Here is a 20,992-nt window from a genome sequence, read left to right on the forward strand (position 1 = left end):
ACTGCAGCAACACTCAGGTTTGGCCTGGCTATCCCTCCATCAGGAGCTGGCCCTGTCTGTGCCCAAGGTGACTCTGGGGCAGCTCACTCTCAACCCCAGGGCCTAGCCCTGTGGAACACAGGAGCTGCTGCTGCTTGAGGTGAATGTGGGGCAGGCGCACTCTCCAGCTGTGCCCTCACCCCCACAACCCTTGGCCCCACCGAGGCCATGATTGGGGTTGCGATGCCAGGATGGAGGATGCTGTTTCAGGTAGGCAGTACCCCCCTCATTTGCCAGTGCATTTTTTCATAAAAAAATCACTGAGCAGTCACTAAACCCATGACTTTCATTAAATTTACCACAACTTCTCTGTACAAGTTTTTTCATGCAGTTGATAGATTTCCACTCCATACGGCTAAATGCAGTGCCTTGCATAATGACAGGTTTCAGAGTAACAGCCGTGTTAGTCTGTATTCGCAAAAAGAAAAGGAGGACTTGTGGCACCTTAGAGACTAACCAATTTATTTGAGCATGAGCTTTCGTGAGCTACAGCTGTATCTCACGAAAGCTCATGCTCAAATAAATTGGTTAGTCTCTAAGGTGCCACAAGTCCTCCTTTTCTTTTCACAACTTCTCTGTGATTTTTTATTTTAAAAAAATGATGTGACAAATCTGCCGTCCTACTCGTCATGAAACATCAGGCATGATCCCAGACTCAGATTGCTAGAATAGGAGCATGATCAGGCCCAGGATAATCTGCTGTTATGAGTCTCTGGTGGTCACAAGATATTATGTAGCAGGTCTTTGGGGTCAGCATACTAACCAAATAAAGAAGGAGGCCCACTGAATAGGGCACTAGCTGAGGACTCCAGATACCTGGGTTCAAGTCTCTGCTCTGTCACAGTCTCCCTATGTATCATAGGCAAGTCTCTGTGCCTCAGTTCTACATCTGTAAAACGTGGGTGTTGTGAGGCTAAACATATGAAGGACTGTGAAGTGCTCAGATACTATGGTGATGGGGGCAATATAAACACCTAAGATAGACAGACAAACCACAAAGAAAGACCTGCTGAGATTCTTATTTTGAGTGAGCTCTCATTTGGCCTTATTTTTAAAACATTTCTGAAAATATCTCACTCTCTTGGAACAGTGGCTTTTGCAGTGTGTGTCAACCAGAAATCAAAGTCAGAACACCTTGACAGCCCTGCCCACATGGCCTATGGTCAACTACTTGCAGGATCACTAAATACTCATAGGATTGGCTACCAAAGCAGACACTCCTTTTTTAATTTTTTCCACTTCCATCTAGCATCCATATCCAAATATAAATAAGTGTGAACATGGCCTCTGAAGGCACACTGTACTTAACACAAGATTACATACGATTACAGAAATTTAGGCATTGTTTTCTTCCCTACCCAAAGACATGTTGGCTGTTCCCCACCTTGAAACTGCACCAGACAATTGTTTTGTCACTGTTTTATTTCACGTTCCTGAAACAAAGGGTCAAGATGCCAATACCAGAATTTTATTGTCATGGTGTTTCTGCTACTTTGTCTCTAGCAGAGTAGTCTGCTAGAGTTTGTCAGGACAGAGTTGTGACCTGTAGTCTCTTTCAAGCATATAGAAGAAACCCGCATCCAAGTAAATTGGAAAGGCAGGTATAATAGTGTGGCTTACTTGTATTTTAAATGGAGTATTAGCAGGTACTTGCCTGCTTTGTTCTTGTGAGCAGGCAGCATACTGAGGTTTATGAGTGTAGAATGGTATATTTTCTTTTGGTGAAAAATGATGGTCTCTGCTACTGTTCTGACTCATTTAGGAATAGGCAGTTATGGTCTCCCTCTTTATTCCGTTTCTGTAAGGAAGGTCAGAAAACAGGCCTTATAAATAATCTACTCAATCACTGTCTCTAATATACCCGATTGGCTTCCAATGTAGTAATCCTTAGTTTTCAGCCATGCTACCTTGTGAAGCAACCTTGTTGTTTCATAAGCTAAAGATGTTCTAAAGCTGAAAGCGATCCATATGCTTGATCCTACAGCTTTACATAGTGACTACGGTATTGACTACAGTGGGACTACCTTTCTGAATAAAAGCTATAAGGATTTACCAATGTAAATGACATGTTAAATGGAGTTGAGTAGGACTTCGTTTATAAAGCCCTGGACAGTCACAGAAGATGAAAATTCCAATTTAGGAATACTCTGATCCTGGGTAAGTCACTTGGCCTCCATGCTTCAATATTCCAGTCTGTAATATAGTGATTTTCCTTACCTTACAGGGCTTGTACTCCTGTGGCTTACTTCACTTGTGTTGGTGAAATGTGTTCAGGCCCATTGCATGAAGATGCTCCTGGAAAAAACAGAAGTTAAGGAAACAAGTGTAAGCTGGTGGAGTGATTCAACTGGTTGAACAGACAAATATAACTCAAGCCACCTGTGTTTCTCTTCCCCCTTCAGAGCACAATAGCTGCGAAAACAAAAACACTAATTTTACATGACCAGAAATCAAGCCAAGAAGAACCCAACACTTGAGCATGACCTGAGCACCAAAGTGGCCAGATAGCAAACCTTCCTCCACAAGGCATTCTCCCTTTAGTTCAGCCCCCCGCACTCTCCCCAGTAGCTGACTTTATAGCGTTTCCTTCCCTCGGGCATCTGTGAAAACTGAGTCAGGAGTTACTAGGTCTCGTCTACACTAGAAAAATTTATACTGATTTAACCTTTGGTTAGGGATGCAATTTTTTACCTATATAGTTATACCAACGTAAGTGCAAGAGTGGAAGCAGTTAAACTAGTGTAGCTTATTTTGCTTCCCAGCCTGAAATAAGCACTTTTATGCTGGTATAACTGCATCCACAGTAGGGGGCTTTGCAGATTTAACTATACCAGTATTGTTAAAGTGCAAAATCTTTTCTAGCATAGACAAGGCCTCACTGCTTGCTGATGACCTCTTAGGGCTCTGCTATACAAAGTCATACCCAGAGCCATTGCTCCCATTGGTCTCTGTAGGAATACTCCTTGGTTACAGATTGAAAGATACTAACAAATACCAGGGAAAAAAGTTACTTGCCATGGATAGAAGCTGGCTTTTGTTTTGTGCACCAAGTTTGAGATAAACTGTTGACAATAATGTGTGTACTTTTTAAAAATATTTTTGTTTCTCCAAGGCTCTGTGCTACTGCAATAGAAGATGCAACTCATATTACTGTTTTTTAGTGTTATGTAGTCAAATGTCATTCAGACAGAAGATTCTCTATCACTGCAGTTAATTTTGGCCATCTATCATTTTAAAAGGTTCACAAGTTATGCCTGTAATGTACAAGGAAGACAAGCACTAGGGCTGTAAGTACAGTTATCTCTAGAGTGCATTTTTGGAGGAGATAATGGGTAACAAATTAATTCAGATTAAAAGAGGACAACAGTCCTAACTACCTAGCGCACTAGTATAGTCTTCCCTTTCTATAACTTTTCCACTTATGACATTTACAGGGAACTACTGCCTCAAATTTGGTGTCTTTCCTGATCACATGAATATACAGCAACATCCCCATTCTACAGAGACTTGAAGAATGCAAAATATTTTAACAAAAGTGCTTTAATCTACACAAAACCCCCACGAGCTAGATAATAATCCCATTATACAGTTGAGGAAACTGAGGAAGAGCTGTTAAGTGAACAGCCAATGACCAGAAAAGGAGTCAGTACCAAAGCCAGTATTTTAACTCCTGGCTCCCGGCCCTCTCGTCAAATCATGAGACCATGTCATATTCTCATTTACAGAAGTGTAGCCTCTTATTTTCTTCAAATGAGAATACTTAAATTTGTGTCCTTCTGACAACATAGCAACCTCAGACAAGCCAAATCTAAACACTGACTACTCCATATTTCTTCTCCTGAAATTCACTTGATAGATTGCAAAGTGCTACAAAACTGGATTTCTTTTGAGTTAGACCAGACTCTGTAAGTGAGGAAGCAAAAATCTTCCAACTCACCTAAAAAAAAAAAAAATCACAAGGTTACACCCATTGATTAATTAATTCTCACAACACTCTTTAGTACCCCCTTTTAGACATGAGGATATGATGAGATGTAATGGCAGGTCCAAGGACATCAAAAGAGTCAAACACAAAATTTCTTGTGGCTATTCCCCTCTAATGTACCCCAGTTTTACACTGATATAACCACTAACTTCAGTGGCATTATACTAGGGTTGTCGATTAATCACAGTTAACTCACACGATTAACTCAAAAAAATTAATCGCGATAAAAATTTAATCACGATTAATTGCACTGTTGAACAATAGAATACCAAATGGAACTGGGGACACAGCATTTCTGAAGAATCAAGACCAGGCTGTATCAAGTTGGACATCTGTCACACTGTCAGCTTATCCTGGTCCTGACATTCCTGGGTGGACCATGTCTCAGTTTCCCCATCTGTTAGTGCTTTTGGTGTAATTGCACAAACTTACCAGTTTCAAGGTAAGATCATTCTGGTTTAATGAAGTCTCAAACAAAGCTACCGCTCTTAGAGTGTGATTCACCACCACCCGGGGTGAAAATAACTTGAAGGATTTAACGGTAAATTGGAGTCCTGAGAGGGCGTGGCCTCAACTGAAAGAAGCGGGGCCTTTAAATCAAGATTTAAAGGCCCCGTCTCTTCCAGTTGAGGCCAATCAAGATTTAAAGGCCCCGTGGCTCCGGCTGTGGCTGGGAGCCCCCGGGCCTTTAAATCACCCCGGAGCTACCAGCTGCAGAGGTGGCTGAGAGCCCCAGGGCTCAGGGGCGAATTAAAGGGCCTAGGGCTTTAGCTGCCACAGAGCTTTGGGCCCTTTAAATCACCACAGGAGCCCTGCCGCCGCTACCCCGGGGCTCTGGCAGCCGGGCTCTGGCAGGGATTTAAAGCCCCGCTGTCAGAGCTCCGGCGGCACTTTAAAGGGCCCAGGGCTCCTGACAGCAGCTGGAGCCAACTGGCCCTTTAAATCACCGCTGGAGCCCAGCTGCCAGAGCCCCGGGGCCTTTAAATCACAGCTGGGGAAGCTGGTCCGGTCCGGCACAGCATACTGGACCGGCTTACTTTCACCTCTGCCACCACCATAAAATCTCTAGCAGTTCTTCAGACTATCTTCCAATTACCTTACAGTTCTTCCCCTCAAGGCTCCTTCTCACCAGGAATCTGTCCACAAAGCCTAAGCCCAAGGCTACATTTGCACATCATTTACTCCTTCTTGGAATTCTTCTCCAGACTATATTTATGCCTCTTTTTCCTCAGCTCCAAAAATCACTGCTCCTTCCAAGGCATTCTCCATAGATTAACCCAAACACAACACCTATTCTATCCAAGTCTCTCCCAGAGTAAGCATCAGGTTTTTCCTTTTATATCTGGCCTTGCTCACATGATCAGTAATATAACTCCAAGACTACATTCCCCAGAATTACTGGCCTTAAAGAGATAAGGCTTCACGGCCCATGCCTCAAGCACCTAGCACCCAAATATCGATGCACCCAAAATACGGCAGCTTTTGAAACATTTTGCATCAGTTTCCAGGAATACAATGGACTTTCCCCCTTTCACCAACTTTAAAATTATGTTTTTCCTAAGGGCACATTTACAGTTACATCAGCCTTTTAAAGGGCTTTAGGCTGCTTAAAACCAAATGGTTGTTTAAGATTCAGATGTTTAATTGATTCCTATCTGTTTTGAAACTGTTTCTCTGTAGAACAGCTCATCTGTAGTTACTGTTACATACTTACCAACATTTTTCAAACCTCATCAAAACAAGGATCAGAGGAACAGAAGAAAAGCTAAAATTCTAAAGCGATAGCTGCTTTGGTTATACCTCGTATATAGACAGGAGTACATATGAAAACAAATTTATCCCCCAAGAAATGTTGAATTCAGTGGAGTTATGCTGCAGATTCAGAGCTCAATCCTGCTTCACTGAAGTCAGTAAAGTTTTTCCATTGACTTCAGACAGAAGCAAGATTAAGCCCCATTTTGCCATACAGAATTTCAGGCCAGAATAGTTCTTTGTTGTAAGTGCTTTTATTGTCAAAAATAATCTTGTAGACTGGGAAAGGAAGGGCCAAAATGCTCTAGGTTTTATACTTTTCTCCATGTAAGGGCATGAGCAGGTTTTTAAATAAGTCTAGTGGAAGTAGCAACAAAAACCCACTCACAAGGCCAAATCCTCCAGAAGACAATAGAGTTCACTGGTAACTGAGAGGAGAATCGGGTCCACAGCTACTGATGACTCCCAAATCTATCTGTTTTGCTAATTCAGCAGGTCTGCCAACCATAATCACATAATACATCCATAATTTCCATAACACATCCCACACATTCAGCTATTTGCCAGCAATCGTGCTTAGATGTTCCCCAGAATCTTATGTAGAGGCTTCCATGGCTCTTTGAAGTAGGTAAGAGCCCTGCAAATCTGTCGATATCCGCAGACCATGTTTGCAGATTACGAATGGATAAATTTTATAGCCAGAGCCCTGCAAATCTCCAGGTATCCGCTTTATATCTGTGGATGCAGATGCGGCTATCCACAGACCATGTTTGGGGATCATGGATCAGACGCGGATACAGATTTTGTATCTGCGCAGGGCTCTAGAACAGGGATGGGCAAACTACAACCCATGCACCACATCCGGCCCGTCAGCCATTTTAATCTGGCCCTTGAGCTCCCGCTGGGGAGTGTGGTCTGGGGCTTGCCCCGCTCCGGCGCTCCAGCCGGGGAGCAGGGTCTCAGAAGCAGCGGCATGTCCCCCCTCTGGCTCTTACGCATAGGGGCAGCCAGCGGACTCCACTCCGCATGCCACCCCGCCCCAAGCACCGCCCCAACAGCTCCCATTGGCTGGGAACCACAGCCAATGACAGCTGCAGGGGCAGTGCCTGTGGACTGGTCAGCGCGCAGCAGAGCCACCAGGCCGCACCTCCGTGTAGGAGCCAGAGGGGGGACATGCCGCTGCTCTGGGAGCCGCTTGAGGTAAGCGCCGCCTGGAGCCTGCACCCCTGAGACACTCCCCACTCCAGCCCTGATCCCCCTCCCACCCTCCGAACCCCTCGGTCCAGCCAGGAGCACCCTTCTGCACCCCAAACTCCTCATCCCCAGCCCCACCCCCGTGTCCCAACCCCCTGCTGTAGCCCTGATCCGCCTCCCACACCCTGAACTCCTCATTTCTGGCCCCATCCCGGATCCTGCACCCCCAGCCAGTGCCCTCACCCCCTCCAACACCCCAACCCCCAATTTTGTGAGAATTCATGGCCTGCCATACAATTTCCATATGCAGATGTGGCCCTCGGGCCAAAACGTTTGCCAACCCCTGCTCTGAAAGTTCAGACTCCCACTTCAAAGGGGGCACTTCAAGAATCTGTGAAATGGTTCACTTCTGGCATCAGATAAGGACCTTGTTATAAGTGGCTGAGTAATTTTGCTTTAGCAGAATACTAGACGGCAGGGCTGGGAGCCAGACAAATACTGATAATCCCTTTGTGGGTTGTGGCCACAGGAGCAATAGAGAGAAGATTGCTTTAATTATGACCTAATCCTACACTCCTTTCTTATTGATTGCAATGGAAATTTTATGAAAGGACTAAGACTGCTGTATTGCCTCCCTCCCAACCCATCATCATCTTGTTGCTCTTCCTCCCAACCCAAGTCACTCCACTCTACTCTTCCCCTCCCCCCAAATGTTATTCTGCCAGAGAACCAGAAGAACTTGAGCAGTATGGAACACTGCTATGCTCATTAAGGCATAACAGACTGGTGCCAATTACATTAAATGCAAGACAGAAGTCAATATTCCGTGGGTATGTCTACACAGCAAAAAAACCTGTGAGTCTCAGAGCCCGGGTCAACTGGCTCAGGCTCTTAGAGCTTGTGCTGTGGGGCTAAAAAGAGCAGTGTAAACATTCGGGCTCAGGCTGGAGTCAGTGTCTGAAACTTGGCAAGGGGGAGAGTCTTGAAGCCCAGGCTCCAGCCTGAGCCCAAACATCTACACTTCTATTTTTAGCCCCACAATGTGAGCTTGAGTCAATTGAACCAGACTCTGAGACTTGCTGCCACAGGATTGTTTTTTGTTATTGTGTAGATGTGCCCTGTGTGTGTTAAGGCCCGGGCGTAAGACAAGAGCCAGTGGGGCACTGGATTGGGAGTCAGACCCAGCTTCTATTTCTTGCTCCAACACAGGCTGCTGTAAGATCTTGGGCAAATCGCTTCAGCACATTGTGATTGTTTCTCTTCCCACCCTTTGTCTATAAAAAGAAAAGGAGTACTTGTGGCACCTTAGAGACTAACCAATTTATTTGAGCATAAGCTTTCGTAAGCTACAGCTCACTTCATCCGATGCATACTGTGGAAACTGCAAAAGACATTATATACACAGAGACCATGAAACAATACCTCCTCTCACCCCACTCTCCTGCTGGTAATAGCTTATCTAAAGTGACCACTCTCCTTACTTATTATGCTCTAATAAATTGGTTAGTCTCTAAGGTGCCACAAGTCCTCCTTTTCTTTTTGCATGCTCTAATAAATTGGTTAGTCTCTAAGGTGCCACAAGTCCTCCTTTTCTTTTTGCGAATACAGACTAACACGGCTGCTACTCTGAAACCTCTCCTTACAATGTGTATGATAATCAAGTTGGGCCATTTCCAGCACAAATCCAGGTTTTCTCACCCTCCGCCCCTCCACCCCCACAAACTCACTCTTCCGCTGGTAATAGCCCATTCAAAGTGACCACTCTCTTTACAATGTGTATGATAATCAAGGTGGGCCATTTCCAGCACAAATCCAGGTTTTCTCACCCGCCTGCTTTTTTTTTTTTTTTTTTTCAAAAACCACACACACAAACTCACTCTCCTGCTGGTAATAGCTTATCCAAAGTGACCACTCTCCTTACAATGTGTATGAAAATCAAGGTGGGCCATTTCCAGCACAAATCCAGGTTTTCTCACCCCCCGCCCCCATACACACACAAACTCACTCTCCTGTCGGTAATAGTTCATCCAAAGTGACCACTCTCCCTACAATGTGCATGATAATCAAGGTGGGCCATTTCCAGCACAAATCCAGGTTTTCTCAACCCCCCCCCCCCCCCACACACACAAACTCACTCTCCTGCTGGTAATAGCTCATCCAAACTGACCACTCTCCTTACAATGTGTATGATAATCAAGGTGGGCCATTTCCAGCATAAATCCAAGTTTAACCAGAACGTTGGGGGGGGGGGTGTAGGAAAAAACAAGGGGAAATAGGCTACCTTGCATAATGACTTAGCCACTCCCAGTCTCTATTTAAGCCTAAATTAATAGTATCTAATTTGCAAATGAATTCCAATTCAGCAGTTTCTCGCTGGAGTCTGGATTTGAAGTTTTTTTGTTTTAAGATAGCGACCTTCATGTCTGTAATTGCGTGACCAGAGAGATTGAAGTGTTCTCCGACTGGTTTATGAATGTTATAATTCTTGACATCTGATTTGTGTCCATTTATTCTTTTACGTAGAGACTGTCCAGTTTGACCAATGTACATGGCAGAGGGGCATTGCTGGCACATGATAGCATATATCACATTGGCGGATGTGCAGGTGAACGAGCCTCTGATAGTGTGGCTGATGTTATTAGGCCCTATGATGGTGTCCCCTGATATTGGCACAATTGGCAACGGGCTTTGTTGCAAGGATAGGTTCCTGGGTTAGTGGTTCTGTTGTGTGGTATGTGGTTGCTGGTGAGTATTTGCTTCAGGTTGGGGGGCTGTCTGTAGGCAAGGACTGGCCTGTCTCCCAAGATTTGTGAGAGTGTTGGGTCATCCTTCAGGATAGGTTGTAGATCCTTAATAATGTGTTGGAGGGGTTTTAGTTGGGGGCTGAAGGTGACGGCTAGTGGCATTCTGTTATTTTCTTTGTTTGTAACTAAAGCTATGTTCTAAACTAAAGCATGCTCAAATAAATTGGTTAGTCTCTAAGGTGCCACAAGTACTCCTTTTCTTTTTGCGAATACAGACTAACACGGCTGTTACTCTGAAACCCTTTGTCTATGTCATCTGTTAGGACTCTAAACTCTACAGGGAAACGTCTTAGTACATGTTTATGCAGGATTAGCTCAACAGGGCTCTGATCTTAGTTGGGGCATCTAAGCACTAGGGTGATACAAATAAACAACAGATATTTCAGTGAGGTTCACTCTATTAAGGGATGTGCTGTGGTAGATGCACAGTTTTTTCCCTTACAGTTTGCCACTGTGCCTGCTCTCTGCTCTATTTTTCATTGGATACTTCTCCTGCTCTTCCCAGTGGAACATGAACCCAGCAACATTTGAGTAGGAGTTGAACTTTTGAACCTGTTATGCAGGAGTGGGTTTGAACTTAGATAAAATAGTTCTGACCATACTTAGTACTGGTCCTAGGGTCCAGCTTCCCACTTTATTTATAGATCAAGTTTAAGCAGAAAAATAACACAGCTTTTAGACCTTGCTGTGCTGTTATTCAAGCCATTGTATAAATCCCTGAAACAGAGTGTTGTATATGGAAGAACCCAGTGCTTGGCTATATTCTTTTCCCCTGAGCCCTCACTGACTGAAGAGTTTGCAGAATACTTGCTTTTGGCATGAAGCTGAGTATGCTTGCAAGGTTGAGGCCAAATGCTGCCCTCATACTATCTCTCAGAAGAAAATTTGGCCCTTATCACACACACAAGCTCATTCAGGTTTAGTCACTCAGATACCAGTGCTAAGGAATGCACTATAAAAAGGTAAAGGCTTAGAGTGGGTTTGCTTACAGCAGTGCAGCAAAATGGTCCTTTCCCTGGTGACTGCTTGGGTACGAGAACCTAAGCCTTTCTAACCATAAGGACTACAGGGGTTTTTTGTTTGTTTGTTTACTATTTATGTAACAAAAACTTCAGATTGTGAGCTGATGTAAACTGACGCAGTGGTGACTCCTCAAATCTGCAAACAGTCTGAAACAATAAGAGGTATGACATCCTCTCATTTGTCTTAGTGGGATTAAGTTTTAAGCCTAATTATAGTTATCAATTATGCAATTTAAATTTCATTTAATTGATCTCAGCATGCATGAAATACATTTGCATTACAGAGATCTATGCTATCTACTAAGAGTAGACTGTCATTTGGTGTCATGAGTATACAGAAGTTAGGTGTGGTAAGCACACCACTTTTCCCTAATCTGCCCCCTGCAGATAGTTATCATGGTCCTATTGGGAAAGATCATTACCCTCAGCTTCTGACCAAACAATCCTTGTTACTTCTACTAAGGCCAGGTCTATATTACAGTGGGCCATCTTGATTATCACTACAAAAGATTTTTTTTCTCCTGCTGCTAATAGCTCATCTTAATTAATTAGCCTCTTACAGTTTGTATGGCATCTTCTTACTATATGTTCCATTCTATGCATCCAATGAAGTGGGCTGTAGCCCACGAAAGCTTATGCTCTAATAAATTTGTTAGTACTCCTGTTCTTATTACAGAGCTAGGTCGACGTAAGGCAGCTGAGGTCGACCCAAGTCGAGGTATCTACACTACAGCATTGCTTCCAGCAGTGTAAGTCCCCCACTATACCGACCTAATAAGTCCACCTCCACGAGAGGTATAGTGTTTAGGTCAATGTAGTTAGGGTGGCGCAGAGCCTGTGTAGGCACTGTGCTGCCCGGCACTGAGAGCCCGTATCACAAGTCACCCCCATGAAACTCCCCATGGTTAAGAAAGAACACTTTGCCAACAACTGACCTCATGGCTAGGTACAGTATGATTTGGGTTATATTGTCATAGGCTACAGAACTGTTCTTGGAACTGCAATCTAGTAATAGACTTGTCAGAAATATGTACTCATGTCTGGATTGACAGCTAGAACAGAAACTTGAATTAATTTAGTACTGGCTTGACTGGCACTGAGAATTAAAGCTTTCTTTTATGCACAGAACATATATAGAATCCATACAAGCTTCACTTATGCTCCCCACAAACATGCCCTATCTCTGAGTTGGAGTGACCACTTCTCAGTGCGAGTGGGTAGTTCACAACACACTGTCTCCAAGTCTGCTAACAACAGTGTCAGTATGTGCTCACTGTGGTGATGGTTTCTCATGATAAGGACAGCTGAAATTTGAACTGCTCTCACACCACCAACTCATTTTGCATGTTGTGTACCACCAGCCATCATAATGCTAACTCAAACCGAGTTTAAAAACAACCACCTGTTGGGTAAAAGCACCATCTCCTATTACCACTCACCTGAGCCATCCAGCCACCCCACCCCCCCGAAATCCAGCAACATTTAACATCAAGCAAAAGGTTTCCCATACACACTGCTTTGGGTCAAACCACTGGTGTTTGTGTATGAGACAAGTTCTGACTTTTGTCTTTATCTTCTTGTCAGAATCTTGAAATTCTGTTTCAATTAACTTTATGACATGAATTATATAACTAAAATTTAGAATAGCCCTGACTATTATTGACATATTTCTGATCTACTCTATCAAAAATCCTCCTTACCTTTAGAGTTTGAAATTTTTTCATTAAAGATTTAATACATATCTTACCACATTTTTAACTATTAACCCACTGACCTGAGAAACATTCAATACCTCAGTCTGGATTGGCTAGTCTGGAGTAAGCCTACAACAATGGTCCTGCTTAATAATGGGTTTGCTGAAGTCCTTTCTACATTTAAGAATTATACCAGCACATCCACATTACCTATTATGTTTCAGGGTTACCAGTATAGCAGGCTCATAAAAAGTATTCCCTGCAACTGTTGCAGTATCACTGCATTCTGGATCCCTATCCCAAGTCCCATCATAGCTCCTCAAAAGTATCTCATTGCTTAGCACTATAAAGTGCAAAATGAACTCCCACACTAGAGACTTTTAACATAAAAATTAAAAAGAACTGAATGAAACTGACAAAGCGTTGCAGGTTGGGAGCTGTGTGAAATAAGTTTTGGAATCAGAGTCTACATCCCAATGAATGGGTGGCCATTTCCACCCCTCACAATAGGTCTCAGCTCTCTATCCCCTCAGTGTGATTCCCTCTAGTGATAACAATATTGGTGAAGGGAAGAAAGAGGGTATATTTCATCTGTGTTGGAAATTCTTGTGTTATCTCAGTTGAACTACATAAGAGGACCAAGCCTTGATCAAAATGATCAGTAGAGCGATAGCAGAAGTAACAGGGGGAGGAGGGGTAGTGCTAGAATGACCAATGCATTAGAGCAGCTGAATTGCCAGCTTTCAGGCCACATGTGGGGTTAGCTTCACTGCAGCATTAGCTTGAGGAGTAAGTCCAGGAATGCCCCTAACCAGACTCCCATCCACACACACAGACATTTCTAGCTCAACTGAAGAGGTGCTTTAAATTTGCTCTAACTGGCTCACTGGGGGCATGGGTTGAAGTTTGAATGCTTCTGAATCTTGAGCTCGTAAAGCAGCCAGGATTCAGCTACTCTGTGCAGATAATATAACCACTCTGTGAAATTTGACTGGTCTCACTAGGCTACCTCAAGAGAAGTTACCTTGGATATAGATGATTTCAGCTAATGCCACATAAGCCTTAGAACTTCAGTGAGGCAGAGTGATGAGATAGGAAGCAATAGTAATGAAACTCGCTGCACGCCTTTCCACTTTCAGAACTCAATGCAAGATCTCCCCCTCTGATGTGGCTTTCCCTTAGTAAATTACTGATTCACACTCTGTGGCCAACCCCAATTCTAGTGCCCTTCCATCAATAAGAAAAGTATTTTCCATAGTACTAGGAGACTTTTTTTGGGGGAAAAGGACCTATTTATTTATTTTAGAGAGCCATCACAAAGTAAAGCCCTTTGCAAATGTAGTTTGCCTTATCTTTGTAGAAAGACAGCTACTCTCTCAGTTTCTCCTCATTAGTTGTGTAATTCAGAAGTGAGCTGTAGCTCACGAAAGCTCATGCTCAAATAAATTGGTTAGTCTCTAAGGTGCCACAAGTCCTCCTTTTCTTTTAACCAAAGACTCTACTTCTTACAGGATTAAATAAACAATATAAATAATAAGAATCCAACAAAACATTTCACTATTCAGCATAGAGGCCTGCACCTCTTCTAAGGGCTCAAACAACCCTTTGAGACAATCACACAAGCAGCTCTTACTTTTTCCAGATTATTTACTGGATTTCTAGCTTAAATCACTTCCCTTCAGACAATTTCCATACTCCCAAGGCCCTTTCCTCAGCCCTTTAATTGTTGTTTTAAATCTGTTCCTAGATGTTTCATATAGAGACCCTACAACCATCCCCATTCCCTTCAACTACAAAGCAACACAATAGATTTTATTTCAGAGTAGCAGCCATGTTAGTCTGTATTCGCAAAAAGAAAAGGCGTACTCGTGGCACCTTAGAGACTAACAAATTTATCTGAGCATACGCTTTTGTGTAGCTCAGAGAGAACCAGAGCCGGTGACTGAGCTTGTCCTGTGCTACTTCATTTCCTTGAGCTCATTCAGAGAAAGCTCACATCACACAATCAATAAGCGAAAGTACATACACTTTGCAGCGCTCCCACACAGGGTAGAGAGGAAGAAGAGTTTTCTTCTAGCCGCAGCCATTTCCCTAGGCGTTGGCCCTCGCCTGGCCTCACGTTGAATACCCATGTTATTTTCTGGGGCTTTGGAGGAGGTGGTACTTGGGTAGGCCGAGGGCTGCAGGGGTTTGGTGGATAATTATCTAGGGGCAGCCCTTTTTTGCTGCACCCCTTTGAATAAATCAGTGCTTGTGGAAATGCAGAGTAACTGTCCTGCCCCGTTCCCTTGAGCTGCTGAGGTAGCTCCGCTGGGACCCCGTTCCCCATCGCCAGGCACACATGGCCTCAGGAGGCTGCTGGGCCAGGCTTCACTCGGGAGAGTTGTGTCCCCCAGACGTACTATCAGGAAGATGCAGGAGCGAAAGACCCCGCTCCACGAGGGGAGGAACTGGGAGTCCTCCTGGCTGCGGGCCACTGCCAAGGCCAACAGCAGCACCAAGCGTGGGCCTCCTCCTTCTTCAGGTTACAGTGAGGGCCATCGCCTGACCTTCTCAAAATGGCGGCGGGGGTGGATCCACCTGGACCCCCTCCCCAAGATGGCGACGCGGGGCGGCCGGCCGCCGGAGCCCGGTTGTGGGGAGTGCGCTTGCGCGCCGGGGCCTGGAGTGCAGTGAAATTCCGGGAGGGCGGGGGGAGGTGGCGAGTGAGCGGCAGACACGGAGCGACGGGCTTAAGCCCCGGTTAGGGACCCTGTGTGCTACGGCGGCGCCCGACGCGGAGCCAGACCCCGGGGGGGCCAGGAGCGGGCGGCGTGAGGGGGACTCGCCGCCGCCGGCCAGTTCGTTCGCCGCCGCAGCCTCGCCGCCGCTCGGACTCCCTCCCCGGGCAGAGAGGGGGAGAATGACGGAGCTCCAGTCCGCCCTGTTACTGCGGAGGCAACTAGCAGGTAGCCGGGCTGGGGGCTGGGGCCCGGGCTGGGGGCGGCGGGCCGGGAGCGCTGCTCAGGGGGGCAAGCTGCGTCGGGCCTGGGGCGGACGGGAGCTGGCCGTGGGGGGCGGGAGCATGAGGGCGGCGGGTGAGGAGGGGAGGGGTAAGTTACGGGCCGCCTGTGTGGACAGGCGTGGGGAGGGGGAGGAGGGCAGATTGGGGCACCCCTTCCCCCCCCCCCCACGCCGGGAGCTGCGGGAAGTAGGCCGCCGGGGGGAGGAGGGGAGCTGCGTGGGGATCCAGCGGAGGGGAGCTGCGTGGTGGAAGCGGGGGAGGGGCTCAGACTGGGGTGCTTGGGGGGGCTGGGGGTCGCTGTCGGGCGCGTTGGAATCTTTCTCCCCCCCCCAGGTGGTAGGCGGATGGGGGGGGGTGTCTCCTTGTGCTCTCTCGGGGCGGGGCCTAAAGAGGGTTTGAGGGATTCCCTTCTGCTCCCCCCTGTGAACGTACCCAGGGTCTCCCCCCCCGCTAGGTTGGGGTGCTGCTCGGCAACAAAGCTCCAGGAGGCGATCGCTTGGCTTGTCTGTGTGGGGCTGAGTCCCCGTTCCCCCCCCTTACGGGGAGGATCTGAGGGGCTGCAGCTGTCACAGCCCCTCTTTCCCCCGGAGCAGCGGGCATGGCTCTCCCCCCGCTTCGGGGAAGGGTGGGCATCTTCCTCCTCCCTTCTTTTGTCTTAAGCTCTAAAGTAGGAGGCTCGGGGGAAAGCGGGGGGGGGGGGGAGATGGATCTGACAAGCCGGGGTCTGGGCTGGAGGCGTGTGGGTGCCAAGTGAGGGTTGGGGGCGCGGGATGGAAGAAGATAGCGAGATCCGGCTCTGCCCCAGGTGTCTTGGGGGAGGGGAGACGATAGAAAAGGTCGGGGTCGCTGCTTGATTCACTTTCTGACTCGCGTCTGGATCTCCCCTCCCCCTTCCTTTGTCCCTGGCCTGACCAGCCTTGCATGGCTAGCCCAGTGTGCCTCAGCCACTGCTGCTGATACAAGGGGACCTGGCTCGGCTCGGCCTGTCCCGGCGGCAGCGCCGAGCATGCGCGGGGCCGCCCGGGCGGCTGGCCTCACAATGCAGCTCCATGTGCAGCTCGCTGCCAGATTTAAAGAGAAATGATCCAGCAGTTGTGGCTGTGTCGGCTGCAGCAAGCAGCGTGTCATTTTCGCTCTTCTCCCTCCCCTACGGAGCACAGGCTCCCCCTTTCTAGTTTCCTGCTACCAGAATGAAGTAATCATCTTTAAAAACAGATTTACCCGGTATTTGACTAAGGTGTTAGTCAGACCTAATGGCCTTCCTCTTGTCTTGTGCAAAAAAAAAAAAAATTGCTTCACATCATAAGGAAATATATGGCACTAAGTATAACTAAACTCTGACAAAGGAGGCTTTAGAGAGTGGAGGAGTCGCACAGGGGAAGGAGTCATTCAGTGACAATGGAAACCAAAGTGTAGCTCTAGTGTCAGAGGAATTACTGGAATTAGACTTGGGGGAGAAAAAGCAGTAGAAATCATAGTGTACCAGGGCAGTCCTTCTTTAGCAGAATGAGGAAGCAAGATGACCTGTAGCTTTCTTCCAGTATTAATGCCTAGCTTGTGACATTAAACAATTTTTAGAATGTTTTATATAAAATTTTTTAAAATGCAACTTCCTGCTTAGTGTGTCTAGCTTTTAGTGGGTATGTCTAAGTTGCAAAAGAATGCATGAATTTGGGTTAGCTAATGTGAACTAAAACTAGGGTGACCAGATAGCAAGTGTGGAAAATCGGGCAACTTTTTTTGGGGATGGGCCGGAGGGGTTTAGTTGCATGTATGACAAAGCCCCTAATATTGGGAGAGTCCCAATAATATTGGCATGTCTGGTCATCCAAGTTAAAATAACAGTGAAAACCAGGCTTTTAATTCAGGTTAGCAACTAGAGTTCAACCCCTGGCTCCTCTAAAGTTTGAACTCCAGCTGCTAAGCAGATTAAAAACCAAGTTCCTGTGTGTTCACTGATTTAATGAATCCTGTCTGTCTGGTAAACTACACATGTGTAACAGTGTAAACTAGTATATAATTTCTAAAAGATGGCGTGATAAAAAAGTTGTAAGGAAGGTGTCCAGTGCATAATGTGGCTAAAACTAAGTGTTAGCAATAGCAATGTTAAATGTGTATCTGTTCCCTTTCGTGGTACTGAAAATCTTACGGTGTCTACACTCAGTGTGAGTGCCTGCTGAGATACATTAATCTTGATAGGTATAGACTTGTCCAGAAATCCTATAGCTCCTTAGAAGGGCTTAGTAGTTACTATCTTTTTGTGTATAGACATTGAGTGTATGCAGTGAAAGTGGTCTATTTTGTAGTAATTGCGAAGCTCAGTAACTGCAATAAAGACTTGTTAGGTTGAGAATTCTCCAACTTTCTGCTTCGAGTCACTGATGCTTATCTGACAAAATGAATAATCAAATGCCTCAAAAACATGGCTTATGATCACAAACCAAAATTTCTTGGTTCTATATTATGTAACTTAAGAGTTACAAGACCAAATGATGGCCTAAATCAATAGACACAGTACCTTACTATTTTGATGGCATTACTCCTGAAGATTGCATAATTTGATATTGGATTTCTTGAAAGAATGGTAAAGAAACTATGTAGATTTGATTTCTGTAAGGAGTGTCTCTGAAATCCTGGGTCGCTCCAGCATAAGGCTAACAAGAAAAAGTTTGGGTAACTTCAGAGAATGGGCACTTGAGCATACAGGTAGAATTGGTTTCAGTGCTTTGGGCTTTGCTTTTATGCCCTTTCTGTTGATGAACTCCTGCTTATTTGAAACTTCCGTCTTTAAAAAGATGGCTAGGGAGACAACTTTAAAACTTGTCACCATTGCCATCACTAATTGAACAGTATTGGGAGTAACTGCAAATTCTCTGTAATAGTACTTGGAACAGATCTAACCCACAGTGTTATATGATACAGCTGGTAGCTCTTCCCCACATGGGTTCCCATTGTAGGATTCTGTGGTGCTGAACCTATGGTAAATGTCTAAACGTTTGGGAGGTAGAAGGGGCAGGGTAAAGGAACCTTGGAGTCTTCAAAGTACTACTACTTTGGGTGATTATCATTTTGACAAGTAGGACACTTCTCCACATTTTGATAGCATGGATGGGATTTCTAAAAAGCAAATTGAGCAGAAACCTGAGACTCTCAGACAGTGCTCTCTTTGATAGCAGGCCACTTGAAATCCTAATGCAGAGAGGTTGGACTTTATTTGTCTGTCATCTGACCCACTGTTGGCTGCCTCCTTCCAAGTCTCAGTTTCATTTTTTCACACCACAATATTTGCTGTACCTCCAAACAAAATGTAACAAACTAATGTTCTGATATTACTGTTTGCTTCTGGTGGGACTAATACTTCACACTCAGTGCTATGCATAGTAGGAAGGCTGGTGAGTCACAGGATGGGATTAAGGGCAGGGGCTGAGTAAAGACAGCAAATACATGTCTGAGATGCTTTTTGTGATCAAAGTTTGATTAAAATAGCTCTAGATCATACTCATATCCTTTTAAGTAGTGGTACCTGAGCACAGGAGGTCTGAATCAGAGCTGTTAGACTTGGAGCAAGGGGTGAGTGAGGTAGGAGAACTGAAGGTAGAGAAACAATTAGTGGATCTAAGAGCCATTAGTCGGGCAAGGAGTGGGATAGAGATTAACTGTATTCTCCAATGTAGTTAGGCGAGAGAGAAGTGAGGTCCTAGATAGCAATTATAAGCCCCTAGGATTCTTCTTAGTACCCATCCCATTTTCCTTCTACTGGCAGCAAAGTACTTGGTGTATATGAAATTGTTTCCCTCCTCCCACCCCCCGATCTGTGGCAAAGTACCATAGACTGCAACAGAAGCTGGTTCATGCTGTATGTATCCAAGAGCTGCTTTAGACAAGGGTATCACTAGCTTTAAAGTAAGCCATCTTCCCCACCAGCTAGAAATGTAACTTTTTCTAAAAGAAAATACAAACTTGAGCAGAACCTTTAATTAAATCTTTAACCATGGCGATGTAAGGACAATAGGGAAAGCTGTAGGCACTCTTCACGTACAATTGGCAAAATATACTACCCTGGTTATCTTTTGCGTTGTGGGAAGTCTAGCTACCAGAATGCTGGTTCCCAGTAGTGCTGTAACTTGAGCTGCTGTCAATGCTCCTGTCAGCTGAAAGGGCGATCCTCTTGCCTGTATGAAAGTAGTAGTCGTAGTCCAAGTGCTAACCCTTTTCTTGTCCTGGATAACACTAACATCTAAAGCTATATATGTGTTGTAATTTCTCAACCTGACTTTGGATGTGAATATATCTGATTTCATATCCAACTTTCTTATCTAAGATGCTAATAGATCTTCTCTGTCTCTCTTCAATGTGGACTAGACAGTCCTGTTTTTTGTAAAGGATGCATTGACAGAAGGAATATAACTTTTCACATATCAAATCACAGACACTGTCAGTGTTATCAAGTGCATGTACTTTCAGTATATCAACTAGATCCTGGACTAATACAAGAAGCTGTCAAATCTTGACTAAAGGAGTCCTGTTGTGTAACAGAATATTAATAGTCAAACTTAACATGAAAAGCCTTACTTTAGATGGGACAGTCAGATATAAGATTCACATTTAGCTGGTAATTAGTTGGTGGTGTCCAACTTTGATTTTGTTTTTTGAAGGGGAAGCATTAATTACTATCGTCACCAGAGCAGCAGTATTTCTGGGACAGCTGTACCAGAGAGCAAGTAGTGACAAAATAGGAACAAAACTTTAGTGGATGGGCTTTTTGACTCCAGTGGCCTTTCCTCCCCAGCAAATCCTTTGTCTGGGAATATAACTTAATTAACACTAGTAATTTACCTTGTTGGAAGGAGAGGAAGGGGAAGCTAAGTGGCCAGACATCAACACAGCCAACTCAACAATGTTCTGGTTGGATTTTCTAATTTCTGGTGGTGACAGTAACCAAGGTGACCATTAAGAACTCTTTTTCTCTTCCTCTTCACACCACAAAAAACTGTCAGAAGCAGTTTACCCTTTTCTTTTGAGTTGTAATACCTGAAGTATGAATAACTCTAGATTTCTGATGGTGGTGATGTCTTTACCTCTCCTGGAGAATAGCAGAAAGTTGGAAAACTACATGACTAGATGGAAAAATATGACAGTATCTAAGGCTTGTACAAGACATCTCACTAAGAACATACCGGGCGTACTGGGTCAGACCAAAGGTCATTTAGCCCAGTATCCTGTCTTCTGTTTGTTCCCTCTGGAGCACCTGGCATTGGCCACTGTCAGAACAGGTAATCATCAAGTGATGAAGTAGTAACAAGGGATACTGTGGAATGAGGAACAATCATAGTGCCTTCTCGGTGCCCACAATGAAAACTTTTTGTTTTGATACTATTAGGTAGATCAATTTTGGGGTGTGTTTTCACCCAAATTCCTTGAGGAGAGAGCCTGACTTCCAGGTACCTACCTGTTCATGTTGATGGCAAAAATTCAGTCTCCTCTTTATTTCTAAAACA

At 45.0% G+C, this 20,992-nt stretch overlaps 1 protein-coding gene and 1 long non-coding RNA gene across 2 annotated transcripts in view; one reads left to right on the forward strand and one right to left on the reverse strand.

The window, feature by feature from the left end:
• Positions 1 to 1,484: 1,484 nt before the first annotated feature.
• Positions 1,485 to 14,981, reverse strand: LOC311532608. The gene is made up of 3 exons (XR_014714413.1): positions 14,517 to 14,981; positions 2,257 to 2,334; positions 1,485 to 1,837 (listed from the first exon to the last, which is right to left on the reverse strand). It is a non-coding gene; the product is annotated as an uncharacterized lncRNA (long non-coding RNA).
• Positions 14,982 to 15,142: 161 nt separating this feature from the next.
• Positions 15,143 to 20,992, forward strand: part of UBE2G1 (ubiquitin conjugating enzyme E2 G1) — a 41,335-nt gene continuing 35,485 nt past the window's right edge. The window contains exon 1 of the mRNA XM_084650632.1: positions 15,143 to 15,438. Coding sequence (XP_084506758.1) covers positions 15,393 to 15,438 — 46 coding nt within the window. The 5' untranslated portion in view covers positions 15,143 to 15,392. The remainder of the gene's footprint in view (positions 15,439 to 20,992) is intronic.

Source organism: Lepidochelys olivacea (genome assembly GCF_965140295.1).
Source record: "Lepidochelys olivacea isolate rLepOli2 genome assembly, chromosome: 17".
In the NCBI taxonomy this organism is placed as follows: Eukaryota; Metazoa; Chordata; order Testudines; family Cheloniidae; genus Lepidochelys; species Lepidochelys olivacea.